The 18,568-nt window shown below is 37.2% G+C and overlaps 1 protein-coding gene across 7 annotated transcripts in view; it reads right to left on the reverse strand.

Annotated features, from left to right (window-relative positions):
- Window positions 1-18,568, reverse strand: part of Gpc5 (glypican 5) — a 1,304,512-nt gene that overhangs the window by 1,005,266 nt on the left and 280,678 nt on the right. For all 7 annotated transcript variants that reach the window (XM_052732495.1, XM_052732499.1, XM_052732501.1 and 4 more), the window contains exon 5: window positions 9,822-9,947. In XM_052732495.1, the coding sequence (XP_052588455.1) occupies window positions 9,822-9,947 (126 nt within the window). The remainder of the gene's footprint in view (window positions 1-9,821; window positions 9,948-18,568) is intronic.

Here is an 18,568-nt window from a genome sequence, read left to right on the forward strand (position 1 = left end):
GACCTAGCTTGAGCAAAAGTATTTTTATATGTTTTATTTAAAAGAAACCATTTTGCAGGTATCATCTGAGTGTGACTATGAAGGATAAGTATGAAATCACTCTTACTGTAAAGCAGAACACTGGAACACTGTAAGATTACTGCTGTTTGCAATAACACTATCTGAGAGTCACATGTCAGGGTAGCTGTGATGAAAACCAGACCCCCAGAGAGAACAGCTTCTGTGTTACACAGACTGGAAAAGGCCCTTTAGGTTCCCACTTCAATGAACTCTTATCTCGCTTCCCTTTTTACCCTTCTCTAGTCACAGCCTCTGATAGAAGCATGTAATAAATTAAAAATAGCCTATTTGGATGGTGTCAGCACACAAGAAACAGTCGACACACCGTCATGGCTGGTGTCCAACTCTATTATGTTCAGGACATTCTGTTTACAATATAGATTTCCTTGGGGAACTCAATGGGTGATGAGAAATGGCAATAGGTACATCTGCCTTAGAACTGTTCTGTTTCCCAGAATAATATGCAGGGTGGTGTGCTGGAGGTTTAGCATGACTTTCTGGTCAACTAATAGTTCAATATGATTAACGCTAAACCTAGCCAAAGATCGACTACTCCCAAACCCCTGCTTAGGAAATTTTCCCTTTTATCTCTGAATCTCTTTGTATTTTAATATTATTTCTCTCTTCATAAAATTGATCCACTATATGGGTAAAAAACATACCTCTTTCCCCAAGCTGGAGTATTTGAGTAACTCTTAAAAACATATTTTCTCTACTTTTAGCCCTAGTAAAATAGTTTCCTATTTAGTATTTAGGAATGAATCATCTCTTACTCCAAGTCCTATATGTGCACTGTAATTACTTTTAGGTTTTTTTTATTTTAAATTATGTATATGCACATGTGTCTGTGTGGAGTATATGCATATAAATTGCCAAGGGAGGCTAAGAAGGGAGTCAGAGCCCCTGAAGTTAGAATTACATGGGGTTTTTAACTGATCAGTATGGGTACTGGAACCCCAACTCAAATCTCCTGCAAAAACAGTGCACATTACTTACTGCCCTGGCATCTCTGAACCCCTACTGTTTTTACTAATTGACAAACTATCCTTCACATATGTTGATATTTCCAAATAGTGTTATCCTGATATAGGATATAATTCATCCAATCATGGGAGCTCATAACAATAATTATGTTGACATTGAGGTAAATGAGCAGATCTTACTTAATCATAGCGCTATGACATCTATGCAATCTCTACTCTGTGGCAGCTAAAATTCTGAATTCCTTATGTAAATACTTTAACAAATTTCACATATTAGGTAGATATTTCAGCTACATTTATATATGTGAAAACTGTTATAAGTAAAAGTCAATGCATGTAAGAAGAGTTGTCGTGGGGCAAGGAGCACCAGAGCAATGGAGATAGTCAAAGTACATTGTATTCACACATGAGATTACAAAAAAAAATTAAAACTTGAATAATTAATGAATGTGCCTAGAGGTCATTTGCAAGTGGCTACCAGCTGTGAATACTGACAGCTTCTTTCTGAATGAATGGGTGCACTACAACGAAGGGAAGCAGTTTGTCTTTAAGTGGTTAGGACAAGCTAGTGAAGCTGATGAGAAAAGAGCATAGAGGGAGAATATGTAATCTGAGCAATTACAACAGTGTGAATGCTGCTTGGAAGGCCCCAGTTCTCCCCATTTCATTCAGGGGTAGATGTACTCCCATTCTGTTTCATGCTTCCAAGTCTGCAGAGTAAAGAAATCCACACACTGTAAAGATCTTGTGAATTACAGTTAGGTCTGACCACCAATTGTCTCCTCTGTCTCCTGATCTCTGTGAAAGACGGCATCCAATTGATAGTTTCTATCTCAAATCTTCTATCCCAGTTTCTAGAATATTGTGTGGACAGAGCAGATACTTAACAATGTTGATTTATTATGTCTTCCCACATTTTAATTATTTTCATATTATAATTTATTATCTACTCATATTTACTATATATTTATATTAAATGGATGAGTGAAAACCCTTTTTAATTAAGTACTCTGAACAGCCTCGATCAATAGGATATCTCTTATTTGAAGTAATGTGAGAATTTATGTTTCTTTTATTTTAGAATCTGATTTGCTATATACATACGTTGAGCATGCTTTCAACCTGTTTTTACATTTTAAGTCCTCCAAATATTAGGGCTATATCTTGTCTAACTTAAAATTCTACTCAAAGTGCAATGTTATTATCTTCACAAGGAAAGTAGTTTTCTGATCCCCCCCTCACCACCTCCAAACACTCTTAACATACTACTATTCTGTGTTCATTGCATCAGAGAACAAGAGAATGCATGACCTATGGTCCTTTGCCTTCCATGGTGAGGTGGGAACCACGACAGGTAACATACAACTTTGGTCCCACAGCTTGACATCACCTTAACTGTACAAAAGTTTAGGCTGAAGAGCAAATTAGAAAATTTCTTTGAAGAAATATTGTTGGACTACTATGGCATTCCTCTATTTATTCATCCAAAGTGAAAGAGAGTTGAGTGAGGGTTCCCCAGATAATTGAGTGAGGGTTCCCCAGATAATTCACACAAGCAGCAGAAGCCCAACTAGTAACAGAGAAAGAAACACAACTCAGGCTAGCCTCTCACCCAAACCAGAGGTGGTAAGGAAAGGATTCCTTCTTTTCTATGGCAGATCATGGGGGAGAAAAGAAACCTCACAATCCTCTGATCACAAAGTTTCTGGAGATGCACCATGAGATAGAGAAGTGAGAGGAGACAATGTCTTGAGCACACTGAGGCACCCTGAAGCTTTTAATTCCTGCCAGCCAGGAGCATCAATGAAAATATCACAAATTTACCAGTCATAGAAGGGAGTCTCCTTTCTTACCTCTTCTCATTTTTACTTCATTTTTCCATGCTAAAATCTCCCAGCTCCAAAACGCCCAAGTAGATATGGGGAGTCAGAAGCACTTGGTGAATTAGTATCGTTCAGGGTTGACACACAGTCTAGAAATTGTCCACATCCACTACATGCCTCCTAGATTCATCAGCACTTAACGGGGCAAGAGTGTGAACAAACGCATTGAATACATTTCAGATTTTCAAATGTTAAGTAGGGCTGGGTCCTTCCACTGCAGAATTTACACTGCTTATAATTATGACGAATTGATAACCAAACATTCTTCAGGCACCAATAGTGATTTAAAAGATCCTAAAATTGGTTTTATTCCAATGGCAAGGCATGAAATGATTTCTCGTGGATTTAGTGCTACTGTCTCTATTTTCACCTCTTAGAATACAGCTCTCTGAAAATAATGATGAACCCTTAACAAGAGACAACTGAATATCAAGCGAGCAAGCCCCAACATCTCCTGTAGTATTTGCTATGAACCCTTAAACAATAGAAAGGTCACTCCAGGGACTACAGTTTAAAGAAAAATAAAATCCTAGTAAGAAAGAATTCAAGAATAAGACAACTAGAGGCTGGCTGCTGTGTGAGATAGTTTACAGCTGAGTTTGCTACAAATTTATTCCCTATTTGTTGCAAACTTCACATATCAGATGCACCTATATGCATCCAGTAGGACTCAAAATGCAGACTCTGCAAGTGGTGACTCTGCACATAGCATATTTAAAGCCATATTTTTCATTTCTATCATTCAAGAATGGGCGTGTCTCAGCTATCCCCTTACAAAACATTATACATTCAGATTTCATACATTTTTAAAAGATGTATTTATGTTTTATTTGCAAGAGTGTTTGCATTCATGGATGTATGTCATCAAGTGTATACCTTGGAGGCCAGAAGAAGGGATCCTCTAGAGCTAGAATTACAGAGGGTGATGAGCTGCAATGTGGGTTCTGGGAACTGAATCTGGGTCTTCTGCAAGATTAGTAATTGCTCTTAACCATTAAGCCACCTCTCTAGCATGTGAATTCAGAAACTGGTGGGTTTTTTTATACATCCCCAACACTACACCCTCATCACTTTGTTAGGATGATGCTGACTAATATGCTTTAACCCAACACATTTGAAATTAGAAGAGCTCTCTGGACTTTGGTTTCACAACATCAATGAAGTATATTCTGGGATATTTTGCTGTTAAGCCAAAGAAAAACAGAAAACAGCATTCAGAGCTAGAGGCAGGTGGGCAATTTCAGGATTCATACCTCTTCCTCTCTACTGTCAGGTTCTCAGCTTCACTTAGGAGCCTCCTGTCAACAGCCTATGATCAAGGCTACTTCCTAGTCTAAAGCTTAGTGTGCAGTACCATTTATGGCAGTGGTTCTCAATCTGCGGCTTGAGATCCCTCTGAGGCCCAAACAACCCTTTCACAGAGGTCTCCTAAGACCATCGGAAAACAGATATATTTACATTGTGTTTGTAACAGCAGCAAAGTTACAGCAATGAAAATAATTTTATGTTTGGGGGTTCCCGCAACAGGAGGAACTGTGTTAAAAGGTTGCAGCATTAGCAGGGTTGAACCACTAAATTATGGACTTAACTTCCCTATAGTTCTGTTATCTTCAGAAAATCACTCACGTATACTCAATGATATTAATCATTTTCAACCTCCATTAATACAAAGACTTTACTCTAAAATAAATTAGAACAGAAGAAAGATATGATATATAAATGTAAAAGGCTTTATAGGTAGCGCAGCCAATTAGAGGTTCAACACACAGATTAGGGAGTTGATTCCACTAAAGCACGCTGCGATGAAAGCAGGAGTTTGGCTAAGTGGTATTACCTGGAGAAAAGAATTTAGTTGGAAATTACTCTTTTTAATAGTGGACTTTTCACCCTCTGTAGCAGATTTCTGAGATAAAAAGCCCACAAATCCCATTTTTAACATCCTCTAGTTCTCAACCAATTATATTGTGGCATGAGTATGAAAAAACTGGGGATGAGGCAGGACTGAATGCAGGTAATGAATACAAGCTATGAAAGAGGATATAAAGTTAATTTTTTCTAGTTCTCATGGATTTTTGGTGATGAGTAAATTCATAAAATATATTCAATAATGAAGTATATAACCTGATATGAAACTTCCCAGTGTCCATTCTGAATGGCTACTCTGAAGTTCACTGAGTTGTACAGTTTTTCATCTGGCTAATTTCAGTGTATGAGGGGTTTTGTTTGTTTGTTTGTTCATTTTGTTTTGTTTTTTAATGGGGTTAGGGAGAAACTTGGAGCTAGGGAAGTTCCCAGGAATCCACAAGGATGACCCCAGCTAAGACTCCTAGCAATAGTGGAGAGGCTGCCCAAACTGGCCTTCCCCTGTAATCAGATTGGTGAATACCCTAATTGACATCATCACCCAGTAACTGATTGAAGCAGATGCAGAGATCCACAGCTAAGCACTGGGCTAAGCTCCTGGAATCTGGTTGGAAAAAGGGAGGAAGGATTATATAAGCAAGGGGGGTCAAGATCATGATGGGGAAAATCACAGAGACAGCTGACCCGAGCTAGTGGGAGCTCACAGACTCCAGACTGACAGCTGGGGAACCTGCATGGGACTGAAATAGGCCCTCTGAATGTGGGTGACAGTTGTGTGGCTTGATCTGTTTGTGGGGCCTCTGGCAGTGGGACCAAGATTTATCCCTGGTGCATGAACTGGCATTTTGGAGCCCATTCCCTATAGTGGAATACCTTACTCAGCCTTCATGCAAGGGGGAAGGGCTGGGTCCTGCCTCATTTTGGTATGACAGACTTTGTTGACTCCCCAAGGGAGGCCTTACCCTCACTGAGAATTGGATGGGGTGTGGGGTCGGGGTGGAGGACAGTGGGGGGAGTGGGAGAAGGGAGGGGAACTGTGGTTGGTATGTAAAATGAAAAAAAAATTTAAATAAAAAAAGAAAGTTTTAAATTGTTCAAGGAAAAGTATATTTTGGCAATATTTACAACTCTAACAGGACAGGTACCACACACAGTGGACAGCAACTGGCAGCAGTCAGGCGTCAAGTCACAAGGAATATTGTGACCTGCAAACCCAGGATGTAGGAGAAGCAAGTGGTTAGTCCATGATCCATTCAGAGCCATGGAGAGCAGGTTGCCTTCAAATGAAGGTCCTAACATGAGAACTAGACCACTTGTTTTGTAAGAATAGGAGAAACACAATTAAACGCTGTAGGATCAGAAAGAACAAAAGATTAAAAGCAAAATCGCTTTCCCGTTAGCTGTTGGGTGGAAGTGAGGAAAAGGGAATTACTGCTGAGAAAAGAGTCCTAGCTGGAATAGAAAGTGGTGATAGCTAAGTACAAAGTTAGGGGAGCTAACATTGGTCTACTTTTATTTGATTTTAAAAACCTGGTCATTATCATTTAAGGAAATGATTACCTTATCATAAGAACTAGAGAGAAAAAAATTGAATTGTGCCAGAAGCATTAGAGAACATTAATTAAATGAAGATAAAGTAGAAATGATGTGGCTTATTAATTTTACTAGAGTAGTTAACAGCTCCTGGCTGTTTCCAGGGCTAATGTAGAGATCCTGAATTCCTGGGTATCTGGGGAGAGTTACTAGATTTTCTGTCCATTAATGACAAGGGATGCAAGCCCTGGTAATTAACGGGGCTGTCACCTAAACTTCACTGCCCAGAGGGAAGTGAATCACTGAACAATCAATTTACAATCCCAGATAACTGAGAACAGAATGGGGACCGGCATGCCTTCCAGAGAACAATTTTGTTTCAAGATAATGAAAGTGTGCTGGAGAAGATGGACCTGCAGAGATGCAGATTAGAGATTGCAGCAGCTGATCAGTTTCATCTCCAATCAGGAGCTTGACCTTTGACCTCAGTGTTATAGGAGAGTATAAGACACTCTTATTAAAGTTAAAATAGACTTTGTTTAGAGACAAAACTCTCTTTACACTACAGATATTTGAGACATTTTCTTTCATTCACAAGGAGCTCCAGGTCTCCTGATTTTACCCAATTTCACAGACTCTGATGACACAGAAGCATCTCTATGCTAAGCCTCTGGAGCAGCACAGCTGTGCACATGAATAATCTTATCAGTCACCTCCTAACAAATGCCTGCAGGAGAAGAAACACAGCCAACGTAATCACTCCAGTCTTACCACAAATGATAAAAATCAATCTTGGCAACCAATTTGGTGTGTTGATGTTTTTGGCATTGTTTCTCCAGGATGGATGTGATGGTATTATAACCTACCACAAAAAGGATAATAGTCTTCACCCCTAAATACGACACACATTCACTTGGTTTCAATTTTCTGAAAATTGAATGGCATTATTTGTTTTAAATAATGGTATGTTTCTAAAATGAGTGTCTAATGCAAAGTCTGCCTACAGTTTTTCACTCTGGCTCTTGCTATGTTTTTTTACTGAAGAAAAAATTAGTTTAGAAAACAGCATTTCTATAAAATACTGAGTCCAGATAACTGATATTAGGTTAATTCAGGAGTTCAATATTAAAATACATATGTCAGTATCTTAACAAAAGTGTCACAAAACTGTTATGAAACTATGAATTAGAAATTTCAAGCTATTAATAACACTTCTTGTAAAGTGAATTTTTAATTTTCATAAGAAAAGGAATAAACAAACACTAGTGATCCAATGAAAAACCACAGTGAATACAGCATAAGCAATTAACTAGATTGCAAAGATATCTAGATTTTAAGCATTGAGTTTGCATTGACAAAATGTTGTTGCTCTAAATTTACTTCAAGAGCTGACTGAGTCATGATTGAAAATACAATATTAAGTCAAGCATGTAAAAAAGGTAAGGTACCCATGAAAATTCAGTATTCACAAGACAAAACATACAGACCAACAAATTTACTTTAGTATATTAGTGTTGTCTTGTGACAGTTAAATGACCCAGCACTTAAAGTTCTCTGCTGACTGCCTTAAAAAAAATGACTGAAATGTGTACACTAACAATGGAAGTTGGGAGCAAAAACGTTGGCTAAATAAAAATGTAGCAGGAATAGACTTGGGAGCCATGGGAAACAAAATATTCCAAAAGAAGGTGAAGGTGTCCACGGAGGCAATGAGGTAGGAAGAATGATTTCAGGATGTTAAGGGTAGAGTGAGGTTTGTTCTCCTCAGCTGGAATCTCTCTGCACTTGGCCCTTCTAAACAGGGTAAACAGTAATCAGAAGTCCTCAGAAGCATGGGGAAGGAAGGGATAAACGAAAGAGATAAAGACCCAGAATTACTTTGGTCTACAAATGCAGACATTCTTCATGGAGAACTCTACCTAAAGATGTGGCTTCTCAATTCAAACACAAAAGTCGTTAAGGGTTACACTGAGTAAAGAAATTGTGTCATGTGAGTTTAAATTATTTTCTATGCAAAAACTTGTTAAGTTATTGGCTTCTCCTATTACATAAACCTCAAACAAATGCCAAAAAAATTACACAAATTGAACATAAATACTTACAAATGAAGATTTTGAAAACATAATATAATATAATATATTAAACACACTTGCATCAAATGTTTAATCTTTCATTTATAATCATGGGATTTTTAATCATCTTTGTTAGAAATATTGTCAATAAACAGAGTTCACTTCAATTTGAATAAAAAGCAGAGAAAATTATAATTCAAAGTAGAAATTAGTAGGATCTTAGAAGGAAAATTCATATGGACAGAAGTATTTTACCCACTCAGTTGAATATTATGACTGCTTTAAATAAGTGGAAATAAACATTTAAAAATATAGTCCAATACCCAAGAGCATAATAAAAAACATTTTAGTCAGGTTACCAAATACTTTATTACAATTTACAGTTTTTATTTTCAAAGTCATTTTCTATGACTTCATAATCTCTGATTTATTAACTATAAGATTATAGTTAATCTTAGATGTAGCTTTTAAGTATAAGTATGATCATCTAGAAACTTTGTAAAAAAATTATTACAGACATCTGTATTTAAAGTGTACTGCCATATGTATTTATCAGAATAACTTAATTTGCTAGATGATTTTTGTTGTTTTATTTTGAATTATTTTACATTTGGACTGCAGTTCCTCCTCCCTCCTCTCCTCCTAGTCCCTCCCTCCCAATATCTCTTCTGTCCCCTCCATCCCCACCCATTCTTCCTTCAGTTCTTCTCAGAAAAGGGCAGAGCTCCCATGGATATTGACAAAATATGGCTCATCAAGTTGTAGTAAGATCACCCTGAACAAGCCCCATCTCATCTGATCTTGGAAGCTAAGCAAGGTCAGGCCTGGTTAGTACTTGAATGGTAGCTAGACGATTTTAAATGAACATGTCCTTGTGATAACTAAGCCATCAGATACCAACCACATGGAATTGGCATTTAAGGGAGTAGACATGGTATCTTTTTTACCAAATAGCTGAAAACAAAGTTAATTTCCAGAGATTCAAATATACCTTTTAAAGATTCAAATCCTACACAGGGAGTGTATGAAAGAAAAGTGTATTTTATCTTATGCTTCAGAAGTACTCTTCTCTATATATATCCCTTCTCTCAATCTTATCTTTGCATGAGTATTCAAGTTTCAGTGAGTTTCCTCACAATCTAATATTCACAAAGTTAAAAAATAAGATACTTAATAAGATACTTATTAAATCAACTAGACAGAAGGTAACAATTTCAAGGATGGAGTTGTGTGTAAATTGGACAGGTGGACATAAAGAAAACTTTAAATCAACACGTGGTGCCCTCAGAGTGAAATGGTAAGAAGGATTGGAACAATCTAAGAAACAGAAAGGGAGGATTAGCCTCTATGTTACAAACTAGCAACAGTTAAGTATCCGTTCTAGTTCCAGCAGAAGAAAGCTAGGAAGAAAGTTACACTTAACTTACCTTTTCACTACATCCTCCCCATTCCAACAGGGTCTTCCTTCAGCAGCAGCTAATTCAGTAATGCAAAGCTGATCAGCCAGGCCACCGTAGAAAGACCTGTGCAGTCTAAGGCTGTTGATGAATTCTCTGGATGGAAAAAAAAAAAGTTTTTAAACCCATAGAGAAGATCTAAATAACTATTACTACAAACACCTTATAGAATGCTATACTTTACTAATTGATTTTTATATATTTAAGACATTTTTATAGCAACCAGTAAAATCATTATTTTATAAAAGAATGTCATGTTAATATTTAACTTTATTTTTGGAATAGAAAAAATTCACTGGCTATGAATCTTAAAGATAAAGGGTTTTAGATACCATGTACCTACAGGCACACACTCCACTTCATTCAGTCTACCTAAATCCCTCCCTTGCTATTGGCATCTAAACACAGAGACACAATTATTTTCTATTCTATGTGGAAGACATCTGGCTTACACCATGCTTATGAATTGCCTATTGAATAAAGGTTTATTCAACTTCTATCATGTTTCTGAGTCTTTGGTAACAAGGAATATAAAGTAGTAAGTTTTTACTATACATGACTCTAAGCCCTAGACATAAAATATTTCAGAAGTACTAAAGTAAAATTTAATAGAGTGAAGAATGTTTAGTGTATCAACTAAGGTTTTAATTTTTTTTCACTTTCTATTTCTCATGCCTCTGAGGATTACAGAAGGGAAAATGCAATGATAATGAAGAATTTTGCATTTTTTTGCTTAGAAGGCAATGACATTTAAGTTTTGAAATCAGGACCTGGAAGGACAAAGAATGCTTGCTTTGCAAATTCAAATGCCAGTGTACAGATATCCAGAATCTATGGAGGAGGACACAATGTGGCTTTCACATCTCCCATGTATAGTGTACATGTGTACATTTACACCTGCACATTAATGTACACTCACATACATGCAAACACTAATACACACATGCACATGCACACTCACAAAATTAATGTGTGAAGTAAGAATTTTAAGATAATTTTTAACTAAGGTCACTTAGGTGACATCATTGACTGATACATACAAGGAAGGAAGAAACAGCTTTTCCTAGTGTCCCACCCCATACTTTCAACTACTCTTATCCTGTCCCGTGTTTTCATCTTTCCTGATATTCTCTCTAGCCTACTGTGTGTGTGTGTGTGTGTGTGTGTGTGTGTGTGTGTGTGTGTGTGCGTGTGCAATGTTCTCATTATATTTTGCAGTTTCTTATCTTTCTTCCTGCTCTAGATAAAATAGTCAAGTAGGCAGGGGTTCTTCTGTTTGCTTGTTTTATTTATTGCTTTAGATCTGAGGGTAATGATGGCGACAGAGAGTAGATCTAATTAACAGTCATCAGAGTAATAAATGACCAAAGACCAAAGAATTAGTGTTTGGTTTGATATTTTGTGAGATGCCCATCTTGAGAATCAAGTCAAATGCTACTTTCAAACTTCATGAGTGTAAACATCATCTACAAATATTGCCACCATTGAGATGTAGACAAAATAACTCCAAAAAGGGACCAAAATTCTGTATTTCACACAAAGGCTGGCCAATGCTGTTGATGCTACTGGTTCAAGAGTCATGAGTGTAACACACTACACTCTTAAATATTAGACTTTAGACCTTGACAGACTAGTGATGTCTGGTTCTTCAACCAGGGAAGTGGTGAACAGAGCCATGGATATTAGGGGAATTTTACAGAGAATCCCTATGCATTAAGAAAAATGTCAAAGGTACTCAAAATAAAGGGGGTGGGGGCAAAAGCAAAGTCACAAAGTCATGCAAACAAAAGACTGAGGGGAACTGAAGTCAGCACAATTGTTCACAGTATGAAGTACTGTGCCAGTTGGTTAAACATGGCAACTAAATTGCTGTGGACTGAAGTTTGCTCCACCCTCAAACAATACATTGTTGTTGCTCTTGGTTGTCCACTGCAGCTAGATGCTAAGGTCCTATTTTAGAAGAGAATACAGGCTACTGTTTCAGGACATATAGAAATCAAGCTGGAAATGACTGACATAGAAACTTCCTCCCTACTTGGTTCCTTTCAAAGTGGCAGAATGTAATATGCAGGCCATCGAGGAAGGGGAATCTTCAATAGATTTAGTGAGATATGGACCTTGCAAGTTAAATACTGGCCTCCCAGGTAAACTGTGATAACTGGTACAGTGAAATCATGACAGTTATAACTGCCTTATCAGTGGATCTAAGGGTCCCTCCACAGTAGGAAATTTTGTCTGGTTGTGCAAATGTAGTCCAAATCCCAGAACGAGCAAGGCTCTGTACAGTAACCTACTGTGGTCATTTTGCATAATAAATATGGTGCTCAAATTGCCCTCTAAACATTTATATTTATACATATAGATTAGAGTTATTCTTAACCTTGGCCAGAGAAGCATCTTTTTTGCAATGTTCAATAGTCAATGCAGAATCTTATAACTAAAAAAAGGGCTGAAGCCCTAAATGGGACATTTGTTTCAACCTTCCAATGCTCAGAGAACATTGCAAAAAAGAAAGTAGAAATAAATGTAACAGTTTAAGATGGAGAGGATGGAAAAATGCTGCTGTCATCTAGATGTGACATGACTGTGGTACGCATGAGCTCACTATTCTAAGGTTATCTGAAAAAGCCTTATACATAAGATCAAGACAATCAACATTCAAGCACAGATGGGAGAGAGGCATATGAGGCTCTGCCCATAACTGATACCTGAGGAGGCACTGGCAACAGAGATCTGCTGGTGGAAGGGAGTCACTTTCCTGTGGGCATGGCATCCAGCCTCTGGTAAGCTGCCCACGCCCCAGTGGATGGTCCCACACTCACGAGTATATAGACAACGCTAACTGGACTCTGAGTTTTGTTGCTGTTGTTGTTGTTTTAATTTTTTAAAGAGGAATAGCACATAATGTGGGGACCGTATTGGGAGATGTTTGGGGGAAGAGGATAGGAAAATTGGGTTTCATATTGTCTTAGTTACTGTTCTGTTGCTATGTAAGACACCATGACCAAAGCAACTTATGGAAGTGTTTAATTTGGGTTTATGATTTCAAAGGGTTAGAATATGTGATGGCAGAGCACAGATATTGCGGGAGAACACCTGAGACCTTCTGACTCACAAGCAAAAGGCAGAGTGAGAGAGAGAGAGTGACTTGAATCTTTTGAAATCTCAGAGCCTATACCCAGTAAGGCCACCTGCTCCAACAAGGTCACATCTCCTAATCTTTCACAAACTCTTAGATGAACTGCAGACCAAATATTCAAGACATGAAGCTATGAGGGCTATTCTCCTTCAAACCACCAGAGATATAATCAAGATATATTGTATGTTTATGAAATTGTCAAATAATAAATAATACTATTCTAAAATGTAGTTTCACTAAGGTTCTAGAAGAGTCTACATTAGGTACAAGTGTGATTGAGTTGTTTGGAAATAAGTAGTAGAAACAAAGTAGTCAAAAAGACTTATCAACTACAACATAACCAACTGAATTTGGTTCTTATGCTTGGAATGTGAAATATAGCCCATAGTCTCACATTTGAACACTTGTTTCCAAAGACCGTGGTGTTTTAGGGGGAGGTCATGAAAACTTTAGGAGATACAATCTTACTAGTGGAAGTGAGTCACTGGGGGGTGGAGTGATTAATAGCTGGCCACACTTTCTGTTCATTCTTCGGTTCATGAGTATGGATGCAATGTGACTAGCCAGTTTCCTGTTCCTGGTGCATGCCTCCCCTACCATGATATACTGTATCCCTCTGGAATTATAAGCCAAAATAAAGTATTTCTTACTTAAGTTGCTTCTGTTAGGGTATTTTTAATCACCTAAACAATAAAGTAATCCCTATCTTCCTTCCCAGCTCAGTGCTAAGACATGTGATTCCACTTCTAGTTAACATGACATATTTCAATAAAAGAAATATTATATTCTTGAAAACTATTCTGCATCTAAATTGATATGGGTGTGGCTAATACATATATTTACTTTTCTACCACCATGAAGATGATATCCTTTAAATTTGGAAGCATAATAAATTCAGGAAAAAGTTAAAAAGCTTTTGCTAATTATCCTTCAGTAATTATGTTACTTATGTAAGTTTTTCATCTTGGCCTGAAAATATCACTGAAATATAGAAATCATATATAATTCATATGAGAAATTGAATTGCAATATTTAAAAGGATATGGGAAAGTGTTCCTTGTCTGAATGTTTTTTCAAAGTATCATCTACCAGGTCCATATAAAAATGTATAAATTCAGGCTTCAAACTTAACAGATGGGCCATGCCTCTTAATTTTGTCCCTTCTCTTTCCCTTCAACTCCTTTTCTAAGCTTCACTGAGAAGCAACATTGGAAATCATGAATACCATTTTTGATGCTTTGAAATACAAAATAATTTAGACAAAAAATGTCTTATGATGGCCAGGACCTCTTCACTTTCACCCTGTAGCCTCATTCCATGCTCATTCTTGCTTCTAGTCCCACATTCCAGCCAAAAATCACATTTTTATTGAACGATTGCATAAAATATATCTGTATTGCTTTAACAAAATTTGTGCTTAGCATATTCATTTCCTCCTCTTAGTTTTGCCTTCTACATCACTCTATTCATCATTCTTCAGTGTCTCATTTAAATTTGTCCTCCTCTCTTCCTTCCTCATTGATCTATGCAGTGTCTGTGGGTTCTTCCTGTCTCTCATCCATGTGTTCTTAATAGTCCCTGTCCTACAGTTGTTTCTACTCTGTAAATCTGCCTCCTCCAATGGAGGGCTCTTCTCTCACAGCAAAAGCTCTACCTTGTCTATCATTTGTACCGGGGATTTGATCATCATTTACACCCAACAGATGCTCAAATGCTTGATAAATCAGCCCTTGGTGACGTCTTAGGTTTTTATACTTTCCAGAATTGAAAATTAGTATAATATACTTTTTTAAATGATGGTATTGTTAAGCTCTTAAACTGAAAAATGTCTTAAGATTCTTTAAACCATAGGACCTACTTCTAGATTGTGAAAAGCCATATGTCCCTAGTATATTCTATCGAAATATTAGATGTGTAGAGGTCAGGATTACTAACTCAGTAGCAGTCCCAAGGAATGAACTACATTGAAGTGTAATAGCCATTACTATTTAGCTTCACTGTGTTATAAGATGCTGTAGTAATTCATCACAGATACACTGTGTTATGAGTTAGAAAGAACCTGTAAAAAGTCATCCATTTGAGTAGCTCCCTCTCCTACTTACATGTCGTCACCACATAAAAAAAAATTAAACTACACAGATAGGACTGGTGGGATGGCTCAGCAGGCAAAGGTGCCTGCTAGCAGGATTGACAACTAAATTCAGTCCTGGGACACACATGGTAGAGGAGAATCATCTCCAAGTTGTCCTTTGACCTCTTCCATCACAGTGTGTGCACACCAAGTATCAATATCAGAAACAAGCTGAAGGTTTGAAAATCAAAGTTTAAAAGTGTTAAAGAGAACTACTGCTATAGTTCCAAGAATTTATGGATATTATCACATTAAGAAAGCAAACACATTACTTATATGTATATTGCTATGCTAGAAAACAGATATGTCACTTCTTGTGGAAACTGGCATTTAGAATGTAGTATGTTCAGATCGGAATAATCTATATATCTCGAGAAGCCTGGCATATGCAGCACAAGAAGCAGAGAACGGAGTCAATTCTAATCACTAGCGGGTGACTAGCCTTGTGCAGTGCTGGCTCAGTAAAGAAGAAAAGGCCTGTAACACAATTGCTCATTCATAGCCTGCAGCCTTGTTTGCCCTGAGCTTACTCAAGGCAGGGGAGAAACATGGTCTAGCATAGTTATTGCTTCATTGCTTCCCATGCCCTTGAGGCCAACAGTACCAGAAGGGTCTCCTGATACATCACATGCTAAAATATATAAAAAGAAATGCAACCCATCTGTGAGTTGTCCTTTGTGGTTTGTTGACATGGTCATGCTCAGTTACTACTATAAAACTGAACAACACTTTCAAGTGGGTATAATACAATGATTACCTTTAGTAACAAAAGCAACATCTTTTACTGAGCAATAAGATAATTCAAAGGTTATCTGAAGATCCAATTAATGAGTCCCTTTGTATTGTTTGTATCCTCCTGAAGAAACCAATATTGACAATCTGGTGTTTACCCTTTCCCAACTTTCTCTACATGCATATTAATAAGCAGTCAGACAGAGGGGGTTCATTAGAAAGGTGGCGCTCTAAGGATGATATAGTTCTACAAAATTGGAACCAACCAATTTCCATACTTGACCAGGTATCATAAACCCCTGAAACTTTCACAAATATAGATCATACTTAAGTGTATACTGTGGAACAATATTTTATAAATTGGATACAGCCACATGTACACAGTCTAATAAAATAATTTACTAAACTAACATAATTTACAATTTATAAGGTTGACATATGCCTCATACATTGGGTGTGAAGAATGGCACCCATATAAAGTTAAACTGTGTTTATCTAAGGAACTATGTGTCTTTAAACATGTGGCTCTAATTTACATTTGGGTTTGCATTTTATTTCATTAGACACTTCTAAAAATATAGCTTTAGTCTACTATCTTAATCTTGTAACAGTTTGTTTCATTTAAACCATTTATATATTGTCACACATTGCATTCCATGTCTATCTCTTCCACTGGAGACAGTAGGCACTATTTCTAATTTTGACCAAAGCTAATTATCGGGGAAAACATTGGAAAAGAATCACATTTTCAAATGGAGCTTTCCTCTGTGTAATGTCTCAAACCACATGTTTCTTTATTTAATGACATGTATTGATTTTTTTCTTCTTTACCCATAAAGTCAGTCCACACATAATACAGAACCCAAATTAAAAGCAGTACCTTGCACACTGTTTGAAAATATCTGTAGAACAAAGGTCAAATGTGCAGTTTGCTAGTTAATGGCCTGAGGCAAAGCTAAGGTTAATGTGGCACTAATGAGCAGGCTCAACCCTGTAGAGATGTCTGACCACAGCTGTCAAACAGTAGACATTTAAAATGTCAGTCTCCAGCTCAGCAGAGGAAATATGTAATTACATGCTTCGAGATAAGAACTATTTTTCTCTTGCTGTTCTGAATCTATATTTAATCATTTAACTTTATTCTCACCTAAGTCATTGCATTTGAAAAAATATTTTTAGATTTCTATCCCAACAGCAATAACAATTTTCTTTGTAAATGCTTGAAAATAATTCAGTGTGTGTACAATGTATGTAGGTTGATGAGCCAAAGGGAGAGCTGAAGTCTGGGTTTTGGGCCCAGAGAAATGCATGGTGAATATTTCCTAGGATGTAATGCTTTACAAGGCTCAAGGTGCATTTGTCACAAACAGAAGTGTGTTTCAAAAACATAAAACTGATAATGGTTGTTTTTTTTTTTAATATATTTGTACCACCCAAGGAACTCCTGGGGTCTGTTCTCTGAACCCTCCCTGAACTCACTTCCCATCATGGAACTGTGACCCTGGGTTTGTTTGCCATCATTTGCAGATTTTTTTTTTCCTTTCTGGTTAAGTGAGTCCAGGTTTTTCCCTTCTCACAGGAAGTCTTGTTCACCTGACAGGATTTCATTTCATTAAAGGGCTGACGGTGATTCCCCTACACACCAAAGGAGGTGAAGAATTAATGGTAGGAAGAGCAGAAACATGGAAAGAATGGGAACTAGAAACGGGAAGGAGTCTACAAAACGTACAAATACCTTTCCACATCTTTTATAGGCAGCTCTTATTAGACAGGCGCTCCATGGTAAGGATTCTTTGGTAACTTTAGTTTAGCCCTGAGCCGATGGTCCACAGCCAGCTACAACAATCAGGATAGAGACTCCCCACACTATCATTCACCGTCCCAATAAGAAATATATGTTCTGAATGCATTTTCCTCTTGTGTGAGTTAAAAATCATCAGGAAAAGTCAAAACTGTGTCAAGCCTAAATCTAATATTATTCTATATTATGAAAATGTACCTTGAAAGGTGTTGACTGTGTTCTCCATTATAAGGGACTTTAAGTAAAAATATCAAAAAATTAAAAAAAATGCTTGACCAAATAGAAAAGATTTAAAGCAAATCTAGCCATAGTAAGGAAACTGGTATCCACTCAAAGAAAAAAAGATGTAATTCCTTTACAACTTAACTTTTATTCATTTCAACTAAAATTGCAACTACTGTGGTCAATTCTGCTTATTTAAATGAGTATACCAAGTTATTCATAATTGGTCAAAACAACAAGAAAGTGAAGTGGTACATCTGCAGGGCTCCTGGTTTTAATTCAGGACACTATTCAATAACTCAAATAACTATTAGCTGCATTTTGAGATTGTGTATTTTATCTACACGGGGGTGGGGGTGGGGATGGGGACTATTATGTAGTATGTAGTGCATACATTTGTTAATGTGAAGGACTACGAGTTAGATTCCTTGACAGGCAGATGGATGGGGTGAGGGGTCATGACTAGGTAATAAAGATAATGCATTTCCAAGGTGGCTAGCTTCATCCACACCCTCCTAAGCTGAGACAAAAGCTTGACAACTTAAAATAAAAATAAATAAATATACTTAGACAGGGCAGCCTTTTGTCTCCCACAAGTAGGATCCAGCCTGCTGATAAGTGACCTCTTTCTGTTTAAACTGACCAGCCCTAATAGGGGAAGAAAACCCTTGGAACACTAAATGCTCCAGCTC

This window comes from Peromyscus californicus, unplaced genomic scaffold (assembly GCF_007827085.1).
Source record: "Peromyscus californicus insignis strain IS unplaced genomic scaffold, ASM782708v3 Scaffold_12__1_contigs__length_115047231, whole genome shotgun sequence".
Classification (NCBI taxonomy): domain Eukaryota; kingdom Metazoa; phylum Chordata; class Mammalia; order Rodentia; family Cricetidae; genus Peromyscus; species Peromyscus californicus.